General features: G+C 49.0%; 1 protein-coding gene across 1 annotated transcript in view; it reads right to left on the reverse strand.

Moving 5' to 3' along the window:
- LOC139371464 (inositol hexakisphosphate kinase 1-like) overlaps nucleotides 1-14435 on the reverse strand; it is a 39333-nt gene that overhangs the window by 8093 nt on the left and 16805 nt on the right. Inside the window, exons 2-3 of the mRNA XM_071111898.1 lie at nucleotides 6092-6296; nucleotides 4282-4463 (exon numbers count right to left, since the gene is read on the reverse strand). Coding sequence (XP_070967999.1) covers nucleotides 4282-4463; nucleotides 6092-6296 — 387 coding nt within the window. The remainder of the gene's footprint in view (nucleotides 1-4281; nucleotides 4464-6091; nucleotides 6297-14435) is intronic.

The following is a 14435-nucleotide window of genomic DNA, read 5'->3' on the forward strand; positions in this document are numbered from 1 at the left end:
TGAGCGTAAGCGCCTACACTGCGTAAGTGTCCGGCTGAGGGCTCTCAGAGTAATTATTGCGTAATAGACAGAGGTAGCCATTTTTCCTTTCGCTCCTACTGAAAAACCAAATGTCCCGGTGGATATATTATCGAATAGATATTTGAAAAACACCTTGAGGATTGATTATAAACAATGTTTGCCATGTTTCTGTCGATATTATGGAGCTAATTTGGAATATTTTTCGTAATACCACAGTGGATAACACCCAGCCATCTTAATACCACAGTAGATAACACCCAGCCATCTTAATACCACAGTGGATAACACCCAGCCATCTTAATGCTATACAGTCATTATAACACCCAGCCATCGTAATACCACAGTGGATAACACCCAGCCATCATAATGCTATACAGTCATTATAACACCCAGCCATCGTAATGCTATACAGTCATTATAACACCCTCCCAGCTGCTGTTTATCTTCTCTTATATCACAGCTGTGCAGCCAAACCTCTATAAAACTCCTTCTGATCTACTAGTTCAATCCAATTTGTACTGGTCCAGAACCTTCCAGCATTCTTTGAACAACAGTCATATCTTTAGTGGTAATTCTATAGGTCATTCTGGATTGGCCCATGCAGCTGGATCTACAAAACAGATGGCATGGTGAGACTAATTGAGTGTATGAACCCTAGATGACTGACAGGGGGCGCTGTTTTGAAGACACAATGCAGCCATTTTAATGTACTTATTTTGAAAGCTATAGAAGTGCACTGTTTGTCTACATTCTATTTTTCCAAGTATATTAATGCATACTTTTAAGTTATATTATGTCAATTGAAGATTTAATTATTATTATTTGAGGATCTTCCCTTTGAACCCAAGTGTAGGAGTCAAGTCACAGTAAAATGTCCCCTTTTCCTCTCACTGGGCAGAAGGCTGAGCAGGAATGTGTGAGCACAGTGGAAACTGTAATCTGCCCTTGACGTGTGTAGTTTCTACTTGCGTTGCAGCTGTACGTGTCAGACTGAGGGACAGTGTTTCCCTTTAACATGGGAGGGGCTCCAGGGCTCATGTCTATTAAGCATTTCAAACAAATTAGAAAAAAGGTTTACTGCAATGTATCCGGTCGCCTACTCCTCTTCTTTCTTTACACAAAGTAAAAAGACAGAGTCTGTGTCAGCAATGGCACCCTATCTCATAGCGCACTACTTTTGACCAGGGCCAATAGGGAGCACTACTTTTGACCAGGGCCAATAGGGAATAGGGTGCACTACTTTTGACCAGGGCCAATAGGGAATAGGGTGCACTACTTTAGACCAGGGCCAATAGGGAATAGGGTGCACTACTTTAGACCAGGGCCAATAGGGTGCACTACTTTAGACCAGGGCCAATAGGGAATAGGGTGCACTACTGTAGACCAGGGCCAATAGGGAATAGGGTGCACTACTTTTGACCAGGGCCAATAGGGAATAGGGTGCACTACTTTTGACCAGGACCAATAGGGAATAGGGTGCACTACTTTTGACCAGGGCCAATAGGGAATAGGGTGCACTACTTTTGACCAGGAACCATTGGGAAATTAGGTCCCATTTGGGATGCAGAAGAGATAGACAGTCAGGTACACAGTGAACTTGATCTAACCGCCTCAACCACCCACTCCTAGGCCACCGGAGACAGAGACTAAGGTTGTGGCCAAAATGGCACCCTATTCCCTACTGTGCACTACTTTTGACCAGACACATAAGTCGAGGACATCACATTCCAACACTGAGAATGTGCAGTACAACATTTCTTCAGATAATATTTGGTTCCTGTGGTCTGTCTTGATACGGTCGGGGGAGAACCTGGCACTATGACAGTAAAGGGGAGAACCTGACACTACTTTGACAGTAAAGGGGAGAACCTGGCACTACTTTGACAGTAAAGGGGAGAACCTGGCACTATGACAGTAAAGGGGAGAACCTGGCACTACTTTGACAGTAAAGGGGAGAACCTGACACTACTTTGACAGTAAGGGGGAAACCTGGCACTATGACAGTAAAGGGGAGAACCTGGCACTACTTTGACAGTAAAGGGGAGAACCTGGCACTACTTTGACAGTAAAGGGGAGAACCTGACACTACTTTGACAGTAAGGGGGAAACCTGGCACTATGACAGTAAAGGGGAGAACCTGGCACTATTTTGACAGTAAAGGGGAGAACCTGGCACTACTTTGACAGTAAGGGGGAGAACCTGACACTACTTTGACAGTAAGGGGGAGAACCTGGCACTATGACAGTAAGGGGGAGAACCTGGCACTACTTTGACAGTAAAGGGGAGAACCTGACACTACTTTGACAGTAAAGGGGAGAACCTGGCACTACTTTGACAGTAAAGGGGAGAACCTGGCACTACTTCGACAGTAAAGAGGAGAACCTGGCACTACTTCGACAGTGAGGGGGAGAACCTGGCACTACTTCGACAGTAAGGGGGAGAACCTGACACTACTTTGACAGTAAGGGGGAGAACCTGGCACTACTTTGACAGTAAGGGGGAGAACCTGGCACTACTTTGACAGTAAAGGGGAGAACCTGGCACTACTTTGACAGTAAAGGGGAGAACCTGGCACTACTTTGACAGTAAAGGGGAGAACCTGGCACTATGACAGTAAAGGGGAGAACCTGGCACTACTTTGACAGTAAAGGGGAGAACCTGGCACTACTTTGACAGTAAGGGGGAGAACCTGGCACTACTTTGACAGTAAGGGGGAGAACCTGGCACTACTTTGACAGTAAAGGGGAGAACCTGGCACTACTTTGACAGTAAAGGGGAGAGAACCTGACACTACTTTGACAGTAAAGGGGAGAACCTGTCACTACTTCGACAAGTGTCACGTTAGTCTACAGATCATACACTTAACATTAACATTAGCTAGCGAACCAGCAAGCTAATGTTCACTAGCTAACAAACAGTACACTTTACCCTGCAATGAAAATGTTCAATCTGAAATTGTAGCTAGACTCTTAACCGTATACACGGATGAGCGCTTCACGACAGACTGGAACCATTTAACTCCGTCTTGTTTGGCCAGCGTTGTGTCAAGTCACTCCGGTTCACACTGACCGTGGCGTGTGCAGATAGTAGCCCATCACTTGTTCCGACTGATCTTTGTCGATAGCGCCTGCTACATTCGGGGCATTAATGTTGTTAAAATAATAAAAGTAGCAAAACGTATGGAGTTCTCGATGGCTAACGTTATATCTTTTAAAAATGGCGCGGTTAGAAAGGACTGTCAACACATACTGAACAGCTCACGTTATAGACAGAAGCGATGATACATGGCACACCAATCCAAACTCATCTCTCTGCATGTCCAGCCCACTCATTATCTCAGCCAATCATGGCTAGCGGGGAAGGTTGCTCCCTTTTTCAGTGGCTAAACCAACTAGGCTCGTAATTTAACCCTTTTATTTGTATTTACAGATGGAATACGAGTTCATTATTGAGGCACATGAAAGTTAACATGTTCCAGAAGACATTTCTGACAAAAAAGCACATTTTGATGATAAATAAATGTTTACGTTTAAATGCTTCTCCAGGGAAGTAATGATGTGCGACCTACGCCTTGGTTCCTGAAACGAGTCGGCTACACAGAGTCATTTCTGCATCCCAAATGGCACCCTATGACCTATATAGGGCACTACTCTTTTTTTTTTTGACCAGAGATCTGAAGTCGTGCACTAGACAGGGAATAGGGTTCCATTTGGGATGGGAACGTTGCCTCTTTTTTTCCCCCCACAGGCTATTCTGACATCAGAGCATTCCGGGATCTCTGCCGTCATAACACGAGCAACAGTGTTGTGACACTAACCTTGACCAATGTCTTTCTGAGGGTAATGAAGACTGTGTTTATGTTGATCCGGTCACCTTCCCTCTACATCTGGTTAGGTTACGTGTGACTAGAGAACTGAAATAACTAAATCAATGAGGGAAACAGTCCCAAGCACCTCATCATGGATAGTGTTTAATAACTTAACGTGGTCAACTCTTTCCCCTCTGTTAATATACCTTTTGGCCGTTTCTATTTATCTGGTTGTGTACACGGAAGACTGATGTTTTCCCTCATTGGTTGACTCGGTCAGTCAGTCTCAGACTCATCATGAAGTTCGATGGTGATCCCTAGATTGATAGTGTATCCTGTTTTTCCACATTCACCCATTAGGACTGTCCTAGTATGTGATTCTGCTGAGCTTCCAGCAGTACTCCTGACTCCTGTCTTATCGGGTTGGTAAAACGACCTGAGAAAAGGGATACTGTAGAGCTTCCTGTCCTTGGACTCTGATCTCATGCGGCTGAGCTGCTGCCTGTGACAGCGGAGGCTCCAGGGGTTGTGGCTGATCTTCTCTGAGCCCAGGCCGCTGTTGTTATCCAGCATCTGGAAGGGAATATCACTGTAGATCTGGAGCTCTAGACGAGGACTCTTCAGCTCCTGGAGACTGGAGGGAGAGGACACAGGGACAAAAGGGTTAACAGCAGAGAGAGGGCACAGGTTAACAAACAGGTTAACTAACAGGTTGACTAACAGGTTGACTAAAAAGTTAACTAGAGCACCACAACAAGTCACTGTGGATCTGGAGATCTAGACGAGGACTCTTCAGGAGACTGGACGGGGAGGACAATATATTGACAAGATAGTCGAGTGACCGCGCTAACAATGGAAATATATGTCCTCAAAGATGAAAGGCAGGCGGGAAGAGGCGCGATCAGGTAGGACCATTCTAGCCAATGAGAGTGCAGACACGCGTGTGAACAAAAGGCAGAACTGAGACGATTTTCTCAAAGTTGAGGTGTCAACAGTCTTTAGACATAGTTTCAGGCTTTTATTTTGAAAAATGAGCGTGAAGGATCACATTGCGTAGGTGGAGAGGTGGGGGCTCTCAGAGTGAGTTTGTGCGCAATTGAGTAAAGCCGCCATTGCTCCTCCCGCTGTTATGGAAAAAGCTACTCACTCGGTCGATATATTATCGAATATATATTTTAAAAACTACCTGAAGATTGATTAGAAAAAACGTTTGACATTATTTGACTGTGGCGCTATGCTATTCAGCGGTTGGTAATGACAATTATCCCGCTACCAGGATGGGTAGCATCAACAAGTTAAATGGAAAAAATACCTGGTTCTACCAAAGACCTGCTACCAATTCTGCCATTTTACCAAAGACCTGCTACCAATTCTGCCATTTTACCAAAGACCTGCTACCAATTCTGCCATTTTACCAAAGACCTGCTACCAATTCTGCCATTTTACCAAAGACCTGCTACCAATTCTGCCATTTTACCAAAGACCTGCTACCAATTCTGCCATTTTACCAAAGACCTGCTACCAATTCTGCCATTTTACCAAAGACCTGCTACCAATTCTGCCATTTTACCAAAGACCTGCTACCAATTCTGCCATTTTACCAAAGACCTGCTACCAATTCTGCCATTTTACCAAAGACCTGCTACCAATTCTGCCATTTTACCAAAGACCTGCTACCAATTCTGCCATTTTACCAAAGACCTGCTACCAATTCTGCCATTTTACCAAAGACCTGCTACCAATTCTGCCATTTTACCAAAGACCTGCTACCAATTCTGCCATTTTACCAAAGACCTGCTACCAATTCTGCCATTTTGTGTGTGTTTTCTTTTACACTGATCTTAACTTTTTTGGTACATAATGTCTCCCTTATCATTTCCTGTGACTGAAGAGAGAGGAGATCAGAACAGCGATCACTAACCTCAATTTGGAAGACAATTTCTACTTTAACGAGTCAGCAGCTCTGGATATTCTGCTTACTCTGGGCCAAGCCCTGATCCCCCGGGACACACACACACACACACACACACACACACACACACACACACACACACACACACACACACACACACACACACACACACACACACACACACACACACACACACACACACACACACACACACACACACACACACACACACACACACACACACGGCTTCTCACTAATTTCTCAGTGCTGTCACTCCGGTGTGCGGGGCCGGTCGTCTTTTGTCTCTCTGGTAGACACACACCATTCCATATCCCCACTGCTCTACTCACTTCTCAGTGCTGTCGCTCTCGTGTGGTAGCCTCTCCTCCTTGATCTCAGAGGTAGAGCGGAGGAGGCTCCGTCGGGAGTGTTTCCTCCGGGGTTGGTCCCTCTCCGGTAGGTCCTCGTGGTCCAGGCCCTCGCTCTCCACGTACGGGTACGCCACCAGGTTGATGTAGCCGTCTATGTCCCCCTCGAAACATACCAACACCATGCCTGGAGGAGCAAAGAGTAGGGATATGATCGGCACAACAATAACAGGATTTTGGCCAAGGGGATAGGTCCGTTTCAGAAACGAACGGAGGACAAATGTCAGAACACATCCCTGAGAGAGGGAGAAAGAGGAACAGAGTCATTTCAAAAGGTGTTTCAGTGTGAGGAGGTTGGTACCAGACAAAGACAAAGCACATTCTATGCCATTGGGTCTACCATGTACTAATTCAAATTCAAAGCAATTGGAGACCATAGATGACATCACAGAGCAAGTGTGACATCACAGAGCGAGTGTGACATCACAGAGCAAGTGTGACATCACAGAGCAAGTGTGACATCACAGAGCAAGTGTGACATCACAGAGCAAGTGTGACATCACAGAGCAAGGGTGACATCACAGAGCAAGGGTGACATCACAGAGCAAGGGTGACATCACAGAGCAAGGTGACATCACAGAGCAAGGTGACATCACAGAGCAAGGTATTGTCAGACACCTTCCGCCAGAGGAAAAAAACACTCTGCCAGGAAGAAGATTAATTTGTATTTTCTCACGACAGCTTTGAGATACACTATATATACAAAAGTATGTGGACACCCCTTTCAAATTAGTTGATTCGGGTATTTCAGCCACACCCGTTGCTGACAGGTGAATACAATTGAGCACACAGCCATGCAATCTCCACAGACAAACATTGGCAGTAGAATGGCCTGTACTGAAGAGCTCAGAGACTTTCAACGAGGCACCATTATAGGATGCCAACCTTTCCAACAAGATAGTTCGTCAAAAAACAGCTACAATAGTCATTTACAACATGAACAATGCTTACACTATATTTATGATAAATTAGATGTTATTTTAAATGGACCAAAAAAAACGGTGCTTTTCTTTAAAAAACAAGGACATTTCTAAGTGACACCAAATTTTTGAAAAAAAAAAAGGCTGTGTTTATGTTCTGCATGAGTTAGCAAAACAAAAGACGCCCGATTGATACAAATCATCATGACATCATATCATTCTGCCGGGTAAGTCAAGTTTGTAGTTATCATTTCATTTGGAAAGTTTGATGGGAAAGCCTTTAGAAATGACTGTTTTGGCATCGCTAACTGGCTGCACAAAGGGGTAGACAGTCATTGGGTCTTCAGAAAGTCATAAGCACAATGTCTTGAGTCAAAGCCAAATTGACCAAAACATTGCCCGACTGATCATATTGCCACCCTACACAACCCGATAGATAAACCATAAGACCAAATGGTACGCTGGCTTTAAAACATTTGATTCTATTTGGCATACAGGACTGTTCTACAAAGTTATTGAAAGTGGTGTGGGGGGTAAAACATGACATAATTAAATCAATGTATGCTGGTAATACGTGCAGCATCACAATTGGGAAGAAAATAACAGAATTCTTTAACCAGGGGCAGGGCCTTCGTCAGGGTTGCAATCTGAGCCCTGCACTCTTCAATATTTACAACGAATTGGCCACTATTCTAGACGAATCCTCAGCCCCTGGTGTTAGTCTCCACAATTCAGAGGTTAAATGCCTGCTCTTCTCAGATGACCTATGCCTGCTGTCACCCACAGCACATGGTCTACAGCAGAGCCTGGACCTGCTAGAGCAGTACTGCCAGACCTGGGCCCTGGCAGTAAACCCCAAAAAGACTAAAATAATGATTTTCCAGAGAATATCCAGATCTCAGCGAATTAGACCAAAGTTCTCAGTTGGTACGAAATATATGGAGTACTGCACACACTACAATTACTGAGGTTTAAATATATAGAGTACAGCACACACTATAATTACTGAGGTTTAAAATAAGCTCAACTGGACACCTTAATGAGGCAGTGAATGAACTGAGAGAGAAAGCACGCAGGGCATTCTACACCATTAAAAATGAATTAAAATTGAAATACCTATTAAAATGTGGCTAAAACTAATGGAATGTGTCATTGAACCAATTTCACTTTATGGCAGCGAGGTGTCCACTTGCAAAACAAGATTTCACCCAATGGGACAAACACCCCATTGAAACCCTGCATGCAGAGTTCTGTTAAATTACCCCACATGTCCAGAGGAAAACTACAAACAGTGAATGCAGGGCAGAATCAGGCCCATTTCCACTAATAATACAACATACAAAAATAGCAATGAAGTTTTGGAAACATGTAAAACACAGTGACCCTGTCATATCTTTACCAAGCCCTGCAATGCCAAGAGCTGAGCAAAGAAGAGAGTCCCCTCATCCAGCTGGTCCTGGGGCTGAGTTCACTAACCTGTCCTACTAACACACCGAAGCCTCAGGACCCTCATCCAGCTGGTCCTGGGGCTGAGTTCACTAACCTGTCCTACTAACACACCGAAGCCTCAGGACCCTCATCCAGCTGGTCCTGGAGCTGAGTTCACTAACCTGTCCTACTAACACACCGAAGCCTCAGGACCCTCATCCAGCTGGTCCTGGAGCTGAGTTCACTAACCTGTCCTACTAACACACCGAAGCCTCAGGACCCTCATCCAGCTGGTCCTGGGGCTGAGTTCACTAACCTGTCCTACTAACACACCGAAGCCTCAGTCCCCTCATCCAGCTGGTCCTGCGTTCACTAACCTGTTCTACTAACACACTGAAGCCTCAGTCCCCTCATCCAGCTGGTCCTGGGGCTGAGTTCACAAACCTGTCCTACTAACACACCGAAGCCTCAGTCCCCTCATCCAGCTGGTCCTGCGTTCACTAACCTGTTCTACTAACACACTGAAGTCTCAGTCCCCTCATCCAGCTGGTCCTGGGGCTGAGTTCACAAACCTGTCCTACTAACACACCGAAGCCTCAGGACCCTCATCCAGCTGGTCCTGGGGCTGAGTTCACAAACCTGTCCTACTAACACACCGAAGCCTCAGGACCCTCATCCAGCTGGTCCTGGGGCTGAGTTCACAAACCTGTCCTACTAACACACCGAAGTCTCAGGACCCTCATCCAGCTGGTCCTGGAGCTGAGTTCACTAACCTGTTCTACTAACACACCGAAGTCTCAGGACCCTCATCCAGCTGGTCCTGGGGCTGAGTTCACAAACCTGTCCTACTAACACACCGAAGCCTCAGGACCCTCATCCAGCTGGTCCTGGGGCTGAGTTCACAAACCTGTTCTACTAACACACTGAAGCCTCAGGACCCTCATCCAGCTGGTCCTGGGGCTGAGTTCACTAACCTGTTCTACTAACACACTGAAGTCTCAGTCCCCTCATCCAGCTGGTCCTGGGGCTGAGTTCACTAACCTGTTCTACTAACACACTGAAGTCTCAGTCCCCTCATCCAGCTGGTCCTGGGGCTGAGATCACTAACCTGTTCTACTAACACACTGAAACCTCAGGACCAGAACATCCAATCAATCAGAATAAAACAAATTACAACACAGTCAAAACAACACTACATTGCTTATTGGGAAACACAAGCACAAAGTAAAATGCAGTTCTATCTGGCAAACTATTTGACCATGGTTACTGATCAAAACCTTAAAAAAACCTTGACAAAGTACAGGCTCAGTGAGCACAGCCTTGCCATTGAGAAGGGTAGACACAGGAAAACCTGGCTCCCTGTAGAGGAAAGGCTGTGCAACAACTGCACAACAGCAGAACCTGAGACAGAGCTGCATTTCCTGACTAAATGTAAAAAATGTCAAAGACCTCTCTGGTGAGAGTAGGCTTCCCGTCCTGTTGGGGGAGGACGCAGAGAGCTGTGGGTTGGCAGCGCGCTACATTGCTACCAGCTATAAAATGAGGGCCAGTGGTTGGTCTGAAAGACCAACCAGCCTGCACACTCTTGTATCCTCTCCTGCTGACTCCGTCTGCCCGCCTGTCTACCCATCATCTCCTGCTGACTCCGTCTGACCGCCTGTCTACCCATCCTCTCCTGCTGAATCCGTCTGTCTACCCATCCTCTCCTGCTGACTCCGCCTGTCTACCCATCCTCTCCTGCTGACTCCGCCTGTCTACCCATCCTCTCCTGCTGACTCCGTCTGCCCGCCTGTCTACCAATCCTCTCCTGCTGACTCCGTCTGTCTACCAATCCTCTCCTGCTGACTCCGTCTGTCTACCCATCCTCTCCTGCTGACTCCCTCTGCCCGTCTGTCTACCCATCCTCTCCTGCTGACTCTGTCTGCCCGTCTGTCTACCCATCCTCTCCTGCTGACTCCGTCTGTCTACCCATCCTCTCCTGCTGACGCCGTCTGCCCGCCTGTCTACCCATCCTCTCCTGCTGACTCCGTCTGCCCGCCTGTCTACCCATCCTCTCCTGCTGACTCCGTCTGCCCGTCTGTCTACCCATCCTCTCCTGCTGACTCCGTCTGCCAATCTGTCTACCCATCCTCTCCTGCTGACTCCGTCTGTCTACCCATCCTCTCCTGCTGACTCCGTCTGCCCGCCTGTCTACCCATCCTCTCCTGCTGACTCCGTCTGTCTACCCATCCTCTCCTGCTGACTCCGCCTGTCTACCCATCCTCTCCTGCTGACTCCGTCTGTCTACCCATCCTCTCCTGCTGACTCCGTCTGCCAATCTGTCTACCCATCCTCTCCTGCTGACTCCGTCTGTCTACCCATCCTCTCCTGCTGACTCCGTCTGCCCGCCTGTCTACCCATCCTCTCCTGCTGACTCCGTCTGTCTACCCATCCTCTCCTGCTGATTCCGCCTGTCTACCCATCCTCTCCTGCTGACTCCGTCTGTCTACCCATCCTCTCCTGCTGACTCCGTCTGTCTACCCATCCTCTCCTACTGACTCCGTCTGCCCGCCTGTCTACCCATCCTCTCCTGCTGACTTCGTCTGTCTACCCATCCTCTCCTGCTGACTCCGTCTGTCTACCCATCCTCTCCTACTGACTCCTTCTGCCCGCTTGTCTACCCATCATCTCCTGCTGACTCCGTCTGCCCGCCTGTCTACCCATCCTCTCCTGCTGACTCCGTCTGCCCGCCTGTCTACCCATCCTCTCCTGCTGACTCCGCCTGTCTACCCATACTCTCCTGCTGACTCCGTCTGCCCGCATGTCTACCCATCCTCTCCTGCTGACTCCGTCTGCCCGTCTGTCTACCCATCCTCTCCTGCTGACTCCGCCTGTCTACCCATCCTCTCCTGCTGACTCCGCCTGTCTACCCATCCTCTCCTGCTGACTCCGCCTGTCTACCCATCCTCTCCTGCTGACTCCGCCTGTCTACCCATCCTCTCCTGCTGACTCCGCCTGTCTACCCATCCTCTCCTACTGACTCCGTCTGCCCGCCTGTCTACCCATCCTCTCCTGCTGACTCCGCCTGTCTACCCATCCTCTCCTGCTGACTCCGCCTGTCTACCCATCCTCTCCTGCTGACTCCGCCTGTCTACCCATCCTCTCCTGCTGACTCCGCCTGTCTACCCATCCTCTCCTGCTGACTCCGTCTGCCCGCCTGTCTACCCATCCTCTCCTGCTGACTCCGTCTGCCCGCCTGTCTACCCATCCTCTCCTGCTGACTCCGTCTGCCCGTCTGTCTACCCATCCTCTCCTGCTGACTCCGTCTGTCTACCCATCAACTCCTGCTGACTCCGCCTGTCTACCCATCCTCTCCTGCTGACTCCGCCTGCCCGCCTGTCTACCCATTCTCTCCTGCTGACTCCGTCTGCCCGCCTGTCTACCCATCCTCTCCTGCTGACTCCGTCTGCCCGTCTGTCTACCCATCCTCTCCTGCTGACTCCGTCTGTCTACCCATCCTCTCCTGCTGACTCCGTCTGCCCGCCTGTCTACCCATCCTCTCCTGCTAACTCCATCTGCCCGTCTGTCTACCCATCCTCTCCTGCTGACTCCGCCTGTCTACCCATCCTCTCCTGCTGACTCCGTCTGTCTACCCATCCTCTCCTGCTAACTCCGTCTGTCTACCCATCCTCTCCTGCTGACTCCGTCTGTCTACCCATCCTCTCCTGCTGACTCTGTCTGCCCGCCTGTCTACCCATCCTCTCCTGCTGACTCCGTCTGCCCGCCTGTCTACCCATCCTCTCCTGCTGACTCCGTCTGCCCGTCTGTCTACCCATCCTCTCCTGCTGACTCCGTCTGCCCGCCTGTCTACCCATCCTCTCCTGCTGACTCCGCCTGTCTACCCATCCTCTCCTGCTGACTCCGCCTGTCTACCCATCCTCTCCTGCTGACTCCGCCTGTCTACCCATCCTCTCCTGCTGACTCCGTCTGTCTACCCATCCTCTCCTGCTGACTCCGTCTTCCCGCCTGCCTACCCATCCTCTCCTGCTGACTCCGTCTGTCTACCCATCCTCTCCTGCTGACTCCGTCTGTCTACCCATCCTCTCCTGCTGACTCCGTCTGTCTACCCATCCTCTCCTGCTGACTCCGTCTGTCTACCCATCCTCTCCTGCTGACTCCGTCTGCCCGTCTGTCTACCCATCCTCTCCTGCTGACTCCGTCTGCCCATCAGTCTACCCATCTGTCCGTCCGTCCAAATAGACAGACAGACGGGTAAACAGACAGACGGACGGGCAAACGGATGGACATACAGATGGACATACAGATGGACAGACAGGTGGATGGATGGAAGCAGCTAAGGCTTTTAGAGCTCTCTGATCACTCGGTGAGGTCATCAACAGCCAGGCCACAACACCGCTAATGAATGGAGAAAGGGCTGATGTCAGACCAGTGGTGTGTGTGTGTGTGTGTGTGTGTGGCCTGTAGCTGGATGTTCAGCAGGATTACACAGTGACTGGTTCCCATATTATCCATCCTCTCAGATGGGAGAAGAGGTGATGTTGAGTCCTGAAGAAAGGTTCTAGTTCAACCAAATGCACCTACCTACCTACCTACATATCCACCCATTCACCAACCTACCCATCCATCCATCCACCCATCCATCTACCCATCCACCCATTCAACCACCCACCCGCCTACCCATCCACCTACCCATCCATCCATCCACCCACCTACCTACCCATCCATCCATCCATCCATCCACCTACCCATCCATCCACCTACCCATCCATCCATCCATCCATCCACCCATCCATCTACCCATCCACCCATCCATCCATCTACCCATCTACATACCCATCCATCCATCTACCCATCCACCCATCCATCCACCTACCCATCCATCCATCCACCCATTCACCCACCCACCCACCCACCCATCCACCTACCCATCCATCCATCCATCAACCTACCCATCCATCATCACTAGAACAGACCTCTCCATTCAAGTCAATGAAGCGGGACTCTAACCCGGAAGTTTATAAGAAATCCCACTACGCACTCTGATGACCCATCAAACAGGCAAAGCGCCAGTATAGGACAAAGATTGAATCGTACTACACCGGCTCCGATGCTCGTCGGATGTGGCAGGGTGTGCAAACTATTACAGACTACAAAGGGAAGATCAGCCACGAGCTGCCCAGTGACACGAACCAACCAGACAAGCTACACTACTTCTATAAACACTTTGAGGCAAGTAACACTGAAACATGCATGAGAGCACCAGCTGTTCCGGACGACTGTGTGATCACGCTCTCTATTGCACTCCACACTGCCCTTTGACACCTGGACATAAGAAACACCTATGTGAGAATGCTATTCATTGACTACAGCTCAGCCTTCAACACCATAGTGACCTCAAAGCTCATCACTAAGCTAAGGACCCTGGGTCTAAACACCTCCCTCTGCAACTGGATCCTGGACTTCCTGACGGGTCGCCCCCTGGTGGTAAAGGTGGGGAACAACACAGCCGCCACGCTGATCCTCATCTCATCCTCACCTCCTCAGGGGTGCATGCTCAGTCCCCTCCTGTACTCCCTGTTCACTCAGGACTGCATGGCCAGGCATGACTCCAACACCATCATCAAGTTTTCCGATGACACAACAGTGGTAGGCCTGATCACCGACAATGATGAGACAGCCTATGGGGAGGAGGTCAGAGACGTGGCCGTGTGGTGCAAGGACAACAACCTCTCCCTCAATGTGATCAAGACAAAGGAGATGATTGTGGACTACAGGAAAAGGAGGACCGAGCACAACCCCATTTTCATCGACGGGGCAGTAGTGGAACAGGTTGAGAGCTTCAAGTTCCTTGGTGTCCACATCACCAACAAACTAGAATAGTCCAAAACACACCAAGACAGCCGTGAAGAAGAATGCAT

The sequence above is a fragment of the Oncorhynchus clarkii genome, chromosome 17 (assembly GCF_045791955.1).
Source record: "Oncorhynchus clarkii lewisi isolate Uvic-CL-2024 chromosome 17, UVic_Ocla_1.0, whole genome shotgun sequence".
In the NCBI taxonomy this organism is placed as follows: Eukaryota; Metazoa; Chordata; class Actinopteri; order Salmoniformes; family Salmonidae; genus Oncorhynchus; species Oncorhynchus clarkii.